General features: G+C 41.1%; 1 protein-coding gene across 1 annotated transcript; it reads left to right on the forward strand.

Annotated features, from left to right (window-relative positions):
• Nucleotides 1-1,488: 1,488 nt before the first annotated feature.
• On the forward strand, nt 1,489-6,697 carry LOC112285718 (uncharacterized). The gene is made up of 3 exons (XM_090252289.1): nt 1,489-2,201; nt 2,406-5,486; nt 5,809-6,697. The coding sequence occupies exons 2-3, from the start codon at nt 3,176-3,178 to the stop codon at nt 6,453-6,455; spliced, it is 2,958 nt and encodes a 985-aa protein (XP_090108415.1). The 5' UTR covers nt 1,489-2,201; nt 2,406-3,175; the 3' UTR covers nt 6,456-6,697.
• The last annotated feature ends 5,149 nt before the right edge of the window (nt 6,698-11,846 follow it).

An 11,846-nucleotide genomic window follows, 5' to 3' on the forward strand; every position in this document is an offset into this window, starting at 1 on the left:
TAAAACATGACAAATTTTATGGATATTTCTATTCAGTTGTCTGAAGGAAGTTTTTTGGTGACGTTAAGTTGATAAGATTTCACGACTATTATCTATTATGTGAAATCTTATCAACTAAACGTCACAAAAAAAAAACTTCCTTCCACTTGTATCTTATTATTGTGGTTTGATTATGATTATGGTGACAAACAAGCTGAAGCATATACAATGTAGTTGCAATTAAAGCATTAATTGTAAATAGTTTGTTGAAACCACGCAGACAATTCTAGAAAATGGTCACTGGAATGCTCAAGCCAAGAATACAGTCTTCAAATGAAAAGTTGAAGCATGAAAGATAAGATTCAAAAAAGCATTATGGAATCTTCATGCTTGGTTGAGAAACCAAGAGGGTGCAACTTTAAAAGCGTGTGATTGGCTAAAATTGAGAAGTCTCAATTTGTTGGCTTTGTCCTCATAAAAATTGACAAAAATAAAGTTATGAGAAAAAATAAAATAAAGTGAAATATACTTCTTGAGTACATGACATGACATGACGATGTTGTCCTTGAAAACTTGCATCACACCCTTTTTAACAAATGATTTTTATAACAATTAAAAATACGTGCCAAAAACTGCTAAAATGATACATTCGAAATACAATTAAAAAAAAAACCAAAATTTGATATTACTTTAGAAACATTTCAGAATCAAAGTATGGAATATAACAACATATAAAAATTACAGTAGCTCAAGTAAATCTTTTTCATTTCATATGAACTTCTTATTTTATACTATCTCTAAATACCTAACCTTCTAAAGAATGAAATTTATTTGCTAAATAAAAACCTCAAAGACTTTGAAAGACTTTTAAAGTGGGGTTACACACATGAAGACTCCACAGTAAGTGACTTTATTAATCACATGCTTTGGTAAGAAAACTCGAATGTAATAAAGAATAGAGATTTCTGTATTTGTTGCTGCACTCATGTAAGAAATAATTGCATTGAAATACATATAACTATAGGTTACAAGGTGAAAAGTTCGATGAAAGCGTAACATGACACCTTATCACTTTTTCCATTAAAAAAGAAAAAGAAAAAAGAAGACCTCTGCAAGATACAAATTGTGAATGGAAAAAAAGATAAACTGAACAAATGTGTGGGTCTCGCTTGCGTAATTCAATGCGCTTCATCATGAATGACAAGCCTACCACGACCGGGACTGAAATATGCCCTTCCTCCGACATTCTATGGTTGACATCTACACAAACATATAGATATATATATATATATATATACATATACATGAATGAAAAAAGAACAAACTAAACTGGAACCTCCTCCCAACGGCAAGTCTGCCACCTTAGGTGCTGAAATTACTGCACACTTAATGAAACTCACCGAATTGGTTTTAGTTGAAATCGACAACCGAAATTCTCCAGTTGACCTCTCAATCTAGCATAGACAAAAAGAGAGAGAAGAGTGACAGCGAGAAATAGAGCCACTCTCAATCTGGGAGCAAACTGCTTTATTTACCTGGACCCTCTGCAGAAATTCAGGGCAGCAAGCTCTTAGTGGAGAGATCTGGTGCGACGACGAACTCTCAATGTGAATGTCTCTCTGGCGACTGCCACAGATCCGGAATAAAAATCAACGTCTCTTCACCATTCTTACCACTATTAGCGCCTCAAACGAGTGCTTTTAATGCACTGCAGTAACTGCAGCCATTCCAGATCTTGCTTGCTTTTAATTGCAGGGAAAACGTGCCGATACTTTTGGGTGCGACTCAATGCCCCAGGCTACCAGTGCTCCGTGACGGTGACGATTTGGTATTCCAGCCCGGTCGATGAATGAGCCTATCCTGGTGATCGGTGCAGTGGTGATACCTGGCAACGATGTCGTTCTCTAGTTCGATTCAGAGATGAGACAAACTGGTGTTTTTGGGAGGTTGTGGATCTACGGAGGTCGGTAATTTGCCAGGCTGGAGCGTGATTGACTGGAAGCGAGGGAGTTTGTTCCTCGCTGCTCATGCCACTGGCGAGTGTCGTGGTTTGTTGCCCCAACTCGGCTCTGCTGGGTCCCGGTTCTGCTGGCAGTAGAGTCCTTGGTGGCTCGTCTTTCGACTGGTGCGCCGGCGTTATGCTGTTGTGCGTATCGTGGGATGACTTTTGCTGCTGCCGCATTGATCAGCTTTGGAGCGTGCACGCGAAAAGGAAGCCACTGGTGTGTTAACGTGGGGTGTAACTATTCTGGATGTGCCGTGCTTGGAGGTTGTTAGAACTGTTGAACAGCGTCCTTTCCTGCTTGAGCGCCGGATTGAAGAGGTCGTGTGGGTAGCGAGTATTACTGGAGGTTTCGCAGCGGTGGACGAGTGTTGCGTAGACCATAGTGAACTTTTTCAGCGCTAATATGTGCATTGAACGGCAGATGAAGTGGCGTGGTGATTTTGGACGTGGAGAGACGGGTTGTTTGGTACACTTGTTTCGAGTTTAGGGGACAACGTTTCATGCACTTTGCGATTTGTGTTTGGCGGGAAGTTCGATATAGCATTGCTTGGAGGGTGTACCGGAGAAGAGATTTTTGTGAAAGAAGCGGGAAGAGGACTGTGGATTTCAGAGTAAAACTACAATTGAAAATGTGACAGTGCATTGATTGGATGGGAGTGACTCTAAGCAGTCTGGTTGATTTCGCTAGTGGAAACTCCATTGTCAAAACATTGTACAAAACGGATTAGTTTTCTCTGCATTGCGATTGAGAGAGTAGGCATTAGGCAAGGGTGTACTAGGATGCCGGCGTCGGGAAGTAAACCCGAGTAGTCTGCAGGTATTTTTCGGACAGTTTCACAAACCTGGTCGCTGAAGACTACCTACTACCAGGAGGCTCATCTCTGGCGACGGGAGTGAAAGTGGCGAAGAGTGTTTCTTTCATGTCGTTCGTCTCATGAGGATGCAATGTTTCATGTTACATGATGCTAGGCTAAACATCATTTTGCAATGGTAGTCAGCAGCCTTCTTTTTCCTCATCTCGGAAGTTCACGTTCCAAGACATTCGATGCAGTGCGATGGTGTTTAGGTCATCACATTTTATTACTTTACAAGTTGGTGTGCCAAACAGATGAAGCGCAGCGACCTGCTCAGTGACATTGTAGCGGGAACTGTTCAGCAAGTGGAATTTCAGGGTTCCGGAGATGCAGAAACATGATGCCATCGAGAGTAGCTGTCAAAGGGCGATACTCCTCTAGGGGTGACACTCATTTGGTTATGGCGGGGCCGAATGCTACAGTGGTTACATTGCTGCTACTGACGACGATTGTTTTCCCAGGCGTCGCTGCACAGACACCCGATGAGACCCACCTTTTTAATTTTTTGAAGAATGTGCTGCCGGATTTCAAGCTTTACTTCAACACATCGGTTCCTACTTGTGACTGGCAAGGAGTTGTGACTTGCATCGGGTTAGGACCCCGTGCACAGATACGGACTCTTACCCTAAGTGGTCGTGGGTTAAATGGAACCATTTTGCCAGATACATTGGGCGCTCTCAGTTCATTGCAGTTCCTTGACTTGTCAAATAATCTTCTCTCAGGAGAAATTCCTCTAGACATCTACAATCTCTCCAGCCTTTCGTTTATTAGGCTTGCCCAGAATAGGTTGACAGGTGGCTTGTCTCCGATGGTGAGCAAACTTGTGCAGCTAGCCACTCTAGATATCTCACAGAACCTGCTTTCTGGGCCCTTGCCTTCGAAGCTTGGGGATTTGCAGTTTCTAGAAGTTTTAGATCTCCATTCAAACAATTTCTCTGAAAACATTCCTGTGCTTAGGCAGAGAAACCCTGTTCTTCAGAACCTGGACCTTTCGTCTAATCAGTTGACTGGAGAGGTGCCTTGGGCGTTTGACAGTCTCACTACATTGAAGTTGCTCAATCTGAGCAGGAATTCGTTGACAGGAGCGTTAACTTGGCAATTTGAGAGGCTTGAAGGGTTACAGACTCTTGACATTTCTAGAAACGCATTGGAGGGGCAAATTCCGGGTTTTGGAAATTTAAAAAAGTTGCTTAAAGTGTCACTCTCTTCGAATAGATTCAATGGCAGCGTACCTTCGTCCTTGATTGGGCTGTCTGATCTGCAGGACCTCTCAGTGGCGGACAACAGGTTGGGAGGTTCTCTTCCGCAACTGGCATGGGCTGATAGTATGATAAGCTCCCTGGATTGTAGCAACAACTTTTTGAACGGTAGCGTCCCCGCAGAGTTATTTGCATCTCCTAACCTGGTAGTTGTGAGACTTTCCGGCAATAACTTCACAGGAGCTCTACCAGAAAATGTTTCGTCTAAAATACGGGAGTTGGATCTCCACAGCAACAACTTTGTTGGCACCATTCCAAAGAGCATAGTCACTCTACCAGCACTGGAGAAGCTGGAGCTATCTTCTAATCAGTTGGGTGGTCCCCTTCCACGGGACTTCAACGGGTTGAGCTCAATCAACTACCTGGGGTTGGCTAGAAATTCATTTGAGGAAGGGCTACTCCCAGATGTTACTGGAATGACCAAGATCTCCTACCTAAATCTCTCGTCTTGCAGCCTTGGAGGGCCTATACCAGACTCATTTGCTGCACTGAAGAGCCTGGTCTCTCTTGATCTTTCTCACAATCATTTGAATGGAAGTATTCCTGTGAGTTTGTCTGCAGCAGCATCTTTGGAGTCTTTGGATCTGTCTTTTAATAACCTTACAGATGTGATTCCAGCCGAGCTTGCGTCTCTTGCTTCCTTGCGCCATGTGAACTTTTCCTACAACAATTTGAGTGGAGAAGTTCCCAATTCAAAGCAATGGGCCGCTTTTGGCAGTGCTTCTTTTCAAGGCAACCCGCACCTCTGTGGTTTGGTGTTGGAGAAACCCTGTTCCTCTTATTCACCTCCTACTCCAGGAACTTCGGGTCCACATCATGGACGACACCGGAGGCGCCTCTTAAAAGTGGGAGCAATTATTGGGATTGTATTAGGGAGCATAGTGTTATGTTGTGGGTTTCTAACCATTTTGCTCTTGTTCATAAAAAAGAAGCCTAAGAAGCTGACAGACAGAGAGGTCTCCAAGTACCTTTCGAGTAAACTCCCGGTGACGTTTGAAGCGGACCCAAGCACATGGGCAGGCCAAGTTCCGCAGGCCGGGTCTATTCCAGTAATAATGTTCGAGAAGCCTCTTCTTAACCTCACATTTGCAGACCTCCTGAAAGCCACCTCTCTCTTTCATAAGGACAATCAGATATCTGATGGAGGTTATGGTCCAGCCTTCAAAGGGACGCTGCCTGGGGGTTTTCAAATTGTTGTCAAGGTTCTGTATGAAGGCGGTCCTGTCAACGAGTATGAGAAAGCAGCACAATTGGAGTCGTTAGGGAGAATCAGACATCCCAACCTCGTGACTCTCGTTGGCTATTGCTTGGTGGGTGACGAACGAGTGCTAGTTTATGAGTTCATGGAAAACGGTGACCTCTCGAGTTGCCTACATGAACTACCTAGTGGTAAAAAATTCACCCTCTTCCTTTTCTTTTAGATAATCCTTAAAAACTACTAGCTGTTTAGTTAAATTAACGACCATTTCTTAGTCTTGAAAAATAACCTTCAAATGTAATAATTGGAAGTGTCGGAGCCTTTCTGCAAGTGACGAAATGGTGTTTCATACAGCGTGTTTTGTAATGAATAGAAACATCTTTCCGCTTCATATATCGTGATGGAAATACCCCCACATTGACTATAGGTAATGTGAAATAGAGATACACATAGATCCTTTTCCAGTAGAAATCAAGTGATAGGTGCACTAAAAAGATACATGTCTGTTTTCAGGCCAGCAAAATCCCGAAGACTGGTCCAAAGATACATGGGAAAATCCAGACTTCGAAACGAGAAATGATGTACTGAGCTGGCAAGTGCGGCACCGCATCGCCCTGGGAGTGGCACGGGCACTGGCCTTTTTGCACCATGGCTGTTGTCCCCACCTTGTTCACCGCGCAGTAACATCAAGTAACATTTTGTTGGATTCGATTTATGAGCCTCACCTGGCAGACTCTGGGCTCGGGACCCTCACTGTCACTGGAGGACCTGATTCAGAGGCTCCAGCTTACTGTGGATCTCCAGGCTACAGTCCCCCCGAATATGGCCAGTTGTGGAAGGCAACGACTCGTGGTGATGTGTACAGTTTCGGGGTGCTGGTGCTTGAACTTGTGACAGGGAAGAAGCCGACGAGTCCATACTATCACGAAAGCTACGGCGGGAACCTGGTGGGGTGGGTGCGCGCGCTGATCCGGGAGAAGCGGGGGTACAAGTGCCTGGACCCGAGGCTGGCGAGCTCGAAGGTGGAGAGCGAGATGCTGGAGGCTCTGCGGATCGGGTACCTGTGCACGGCGGAGCATCCTTCGAAGCGGCCGACGATGCAACAGGTCGTGGGTTTGCTGAAAGACATACAACCGGAGTTTAGTGGTGCAGCAGCTTAGTCGCTTAGGATGGATGTCTCTGCGCTCTCGTACCGCTCTGCCGGTTGCTGCAGGAAGCCGGTTTGCGCGATTGCAGGGTTTGTATAGGATTGTCATTGTACACTAGGATCCGGCGATTTTCCTGACTGACGAGTTGTAGGCGACGTGTGCTGATACATACATACATTAATATAAATCTGTCTCAGCTCAGGTGGGTGCGATAATAAGCATGGCACACCACGGCAGTTGGGTTATTCATACGAGACTTGTTGTCAGCGTCTCGCGGGCACGAAAAGAAAGTGGGAATGTTTGGGAGGCACACGTTATTACTTGACTGACGCGAGGAACCTGATGATGCAAGGTGCAGAGCGCGATTGTATTTGGGAGCTTGTGGAATGGACGTATCGAGAGGAGGTGAGGATGTGAGTGACGAGAGAGTGTAGGTCATGGCTCTGGTTAGCGGTGACTTGGAGGAGCAGAGGAGTGATGGATTGGCAGGTGTCTCCATGCGGGTGATCATGAGTTGGATGTGCAGAGCTGCAGTGTTGCACCCGAAGGTACGATTGAGGGGTGAGGCTGCGTAACTATACGGAACAATAAGGGCGGCGACTTGGGGTTGTGAACTGATGCACATGAAGAGTGCAGAATTGATGCAAAGCCAAGCTTGTGGAAATCGCTGAGTGCGACAGAAAATAATATTCAATAATAGAGCCCATCATATTGATATTATAATATTCAATAATAGAGCCCATCATATTGATATTATAATATTCAATAATAGAGCCCATCATCGACGAAAATGAGAACAATGAATTTCGAATTCATATCTGAATAATGAACACATGCAGCGGCAGCATTTTGCTTAAGCTGGTGAGTTGATAAGAATGTAGTAAGACGCTCATTCCACGCTCGACTCGCTTCGCGCAATCCATGTAGTCGGGTTCTGTGGATCCTCGAAGCCAGGCACTTGTTTCATGTAGGTTTCTTCGTGTAATTGACCATGTAGAAAAACCGTCTTAATATCAAACTGTCTGATGTGCATGTCCTCTCTTGCGACTATGGCAAGTACAAGACGAATGGAATCGAATTTCACTGTAAGTGAGTAAGTTTCATGAAAATCAGTACCGAATTTTTGCGAGCACCCGTTGGCGACCAAACGTGCTTTGTAACGATCTATGGTATCTATGGTATCATCCGGCTTAGTTTTTAAGGCATACACCCACTTACAATTGATTGCCTTCCGTCCAAAAGGAAGATCAGATAATGTCCATGTTTCATTTCGAATTAAAGAATCATATTCTTCCCGCACAGCATGCTGCCATTGTGATGAGTTAGGAGAAGCAAGCGCTTCAGAATGTCTTGGATAGCTGAATTGGATAAAACTGAAGAGTACGCAAAAGACGGTATGGCGGAGATGGAAGAAAGAGTGTGAACTGAATTGGCAGAAGAGTATCTCCAATCATTCTGCGAGTAACCAAAACGTTGAGGTGGTCGACGTTGTCCCTGTGAGGAAGATAATAAATTGTGTTCTGAATCCGACGAAGCCTGTTGATCAGAATTGCGAGACTCAGAAGTAGAAGAAGTTGAATTTTCTGAATGAGTTTGTTCAGAATTGAATTTTAAAATCTGATCTAAAGAAGGTTCCGAATTGAATGAGGAAGGCGTATTATGGGTCTGCGAATGATCTCGAGTAGGCTGTGTATTCGCATGATCAGTAATAGGACATTGCACTGAATCATTACTAGTATTTTCAATAGATGATAATCGGCGAGTGCGAAGTGTCGGCATGTGATCCAATTGGTTATCAAATCCAGGAGCAGTGGAAGGAGAAAACAGTAGTTGCTGGGAATTATGAGATGAATCTGGATCGGGGTTATTTAGAGTAGAATTCTTTTGTGGGGTAGAAATTTTCTGTAATGGAGTGAATGGTACATCTGTCGAAGCAATTCTGGATGATTCAGCAACAGCAGGAGATATCGTGGGAGAAAAATATTCATGTTCAGCAAAAAGAACATCACGGCTTATAATTACTGGCTTCCTTTTTGGATCCCATGTACGATAACCCTTTGACTCATCAGAATAACCTAAGAAGAATCCGATTTGGCTTTTAGGATCAAGCTTTCTTTGTAATTGATATGGAATATGTGTGAAAACTCTACATCCAAAAGGTCTCATGTGAGCAAGAGCAGGCTTTTTACCCGTACAAGCTTCATAAGGTGTAATTGTAGGAAGAAGTCAAGAACAAGTTCTGTTTAATGTATAAACAATATTGTCAACTGCCTCTGCCCATAAAGCAAGATCTAGATGTGAATGGTAAATAGAACTTCGAATTGCTTCCACAATGGTATAGTTATCTCTTTCTGATGCTACGTTTTGTTCAGGAGTATATGGAATTGTAAATTTATGTTTAATGCCTTCTGGATGTAAATAATCAATAAAATTTTTACTACAATATTTGCCTCCATTATCAGTACGCAATGTAAGTACTTTGTAACCTGTATCTCGAAAAATAGCCTTGCATACCTTTTGAAAACAAAGAAGAGCATCTGGTTTTTATGGAATACAAAATACAAGACGATATCGGGTACAGTCATCTTGAAGTAAAATATAATATAAGGAACCACCATGAGATGGAACATTCATTGGTCTACAAATATTACTATGAAGAAGCATTCCAGGTGAAGATACTCGAGTTCTTGTTATATTGCGTGGAAATGAAGCTCTATGAGATTTACCAAATGCATAGGAAGAACAAATACTAGGAGGTTCAATATTTTTAATTTTAATAACTGTCATAGATCCGTTTGTAGCCATGCGCTTGATCGTATCACAATGCAAATGCCCAAGTCTTAAATGCAATGTATGTAAATCTTGTAATTCTTCTGATGATGAAATATTTCCATAGGAGGCTGCATATGAGACATTGACTGAAGGAAGTAAAACTGTAAAATCAAGTATATATGATCCTTGATGCATTCGACCAATTATTATAAGTTAATTGTCTTGAATTAACTGACACATGTGATCTTTACAAAGTGTAAATTTTTTATGTTGTGCTACCTTTTTGAGACCGAATAAATTTCTCCTAAAACTCGGAATATAAAGTACCTAATGCAACAGATGGACTTCATTGCCAGTGGGTAATTATATTAGAATTTTAATATCACCAGTTCCTGTGACATAAGATGTGTGCCCAGCTGGAGTTTCAACTGGCCACATAGAATGATGGGATAATGGTTGTAATTAATGAACCATTGTAATTGATACGTCACAAGTTCTATTGCTCCACTGTCAGCAATCCATCCATTGATAAATCCTCCAGAAGCCAACAGTGAAGCATTATAAGCTCGAGTTAAATCATTTGAAAAATCAAGAGAATAAATCTGTGGATTATAAGAGTGAACTTGTTCTGGTTGAGTATATATAAATTCTTGAGAAGAAGCTGAAGAATTAAACTCATCCTCTGAATATTGGACTTCTAGTGGTAAGTAAAATGTGTTTAAGTCATCTAAAGGAACAGTCTCATACATAACATTTCCAAAAGACAATGAACGACCATCTATGACTTCTACATGTACGAATTCAGTTTTTTGAGTAAAGGTATTTTTTGATTTTTGACAAAATCTTAGTCTATAAAACAAGCTAAGGCTCCTGAATCTAATAAGGCAAGGACTTTGTGATTTTTAAGTACTAAATGCACATCTATTATAAAACAAGGTGAGGGGTCTGAGGAGAGAATATGACCTTTATTAGGTGTTGTATATGATTCCAACTACACAGTCCCTATCATAGTTAGAGAAACTCGTTTTTTGACACATTATCTTCTTTGGTAATTGTACTCTTTATTTTGTAATTGCATTGCTTCTTTGGACAATGTTGAGCAATGTGCTTAGCTTCTCCACAGTATAAACACAAACCCTCTTAGTTATCGAGTCTTTTCCTGCTTTGTGAGAGTTTTAAAATGTATCGTATTAATTTGCATTGATTTTGGCCTTGGTGAATATGTTTCAAAAAATTAGAAGCTGTTGCCATTACTTGACTTATTCATCTCTAGCTAAGTCTTTGTTCTTGGTGCCTTTCAAATAATGAATTGTCGTATGCAATGATTTGAGTAATAAATTATTCCAAAGATTTTATTTTTGGCATTGTTAATAAAAAATCTTTGACACTATCCTTTAATCCATATCAAAATTGATTGATGAGTGCTTTGTCATTCTAGTCCACATCGCAAGCAAGGTTTTGGAATTTAGCAGCATATGTGGTAGCTGATCGTGATCCTTGTTGTAAAGTTAAGAGTTTGGTCTCTTTGTGATTATCGAATATTTCTCCAAATGTTGCCATAAATACTTCTAGGAATGAGTTCAAATCATAAAAGAGTAGCAAATCTTTTTCTATTAAAGGTGTAAACCAAGAGAGAGCACTTCTTGATAGAAGTGTGCTTATGAATCCAACTTGAGTAAATCCATCAAGATATTGAAAAGGATGCAAATTTAGATAGAGCTTGACTTGTTGCAAAAATCCTCAAAATTTTGATCTTGTTCCATCAAACTTCTTAAGCATACTAATCCTTGTCCCCATCATACTTGTAGAAGTAAAACTCCTTGAATTTGGTTATGAAGTCGATCTACTTGCTTCCTTCAATTGCACAACTCTTGTTGCAAACTTTGAACTTCTTCTATAGATGTAGGCATAGTACCTCCATGATTCACATTAAAAATATGTGAGATTTCTATTCTAAGAGTATTGACAAGCTGATGAAGATTTGCAATAGTTGCAAATCTATTCTCACTTCCACTAGGTATAGTGTCCATAATTTTTTCTTTCGTAGGCAACTCAAACAAATCCAAAAAGTTAAATTAGAGGAGGGTAATCTACAACCTCTAATAAAAATTTCCATAAAAATAGGTAATCCACTCTCTTTAAAGAAAGTTCAGTATTAAAAAATAAGACTTTTTTTGTTTAAAAGGTGGATAATCTACAACCTTCAAAATACAACAATAGAAGTGGAATAATCCACTCACTTCTAAAATAAGACAATAATAGTATGTTAGCAGTCTTGTCAAACTGTCAGAGATATGAATCTCAAAAAAAGAGAATCCTTGATACACTCTTGTGTCACTCAAGAGAACTAGAAAGTCACTAAAAAAGTAATGTAATATTAACTAGAATGGTTATTGCCAAAAACAAGAAGACTAGAAAGTCTTGAAACAAGACTAAATACTAGAACGACATTGAAAAGAGTGAAGAAGGCTTCACTCTTGTCTCCATATATACTCTTAATTAGGAGCTAGGTAGAGATGTCTTATAGGACCTCCAAAATATGTTGACTTTGCTAGCTACATGATTTAACTTGCAAGGCAAGTTATTTATGTATACGCCACATGTATGTTCCACAAGCTATTATGTAGAGTT

The sequence above is a fragment of the Physcomitrium patens genome, chromosome 8 (genome assembly GCF_059467195.1).
Source record: "Physcomitrium patens ecotype Gransden chromosome 8, ASM5946719v1, whole genome shotgun sequence".
Lineage (NCBI taxonomy): Eukaryota > Viridiplantae > Streptophyta > Bryopsida > Funariales > Funariaceae > Physcomitrium > Physcomitrium patens.

What these genes read in the sequence shown, in the direction of transcription:
- LOC112285718 (XM_090252289.1), top strand. Translation starts at nt 3,176, where the DNA reads ATGATGCCATCGAGAGTAGCTGTCAAAGGGCGATACTCCTCTAGGGGT. An exon ending in CCTACATGAACTACCTAGTG is followed by an intron (nt 5,487 to 5,808) that starts GTAAAAAATTCA and finishes GTCTGTTTTCAG; the next exon opens with GCCAGCAAAATCCCGAAGAC.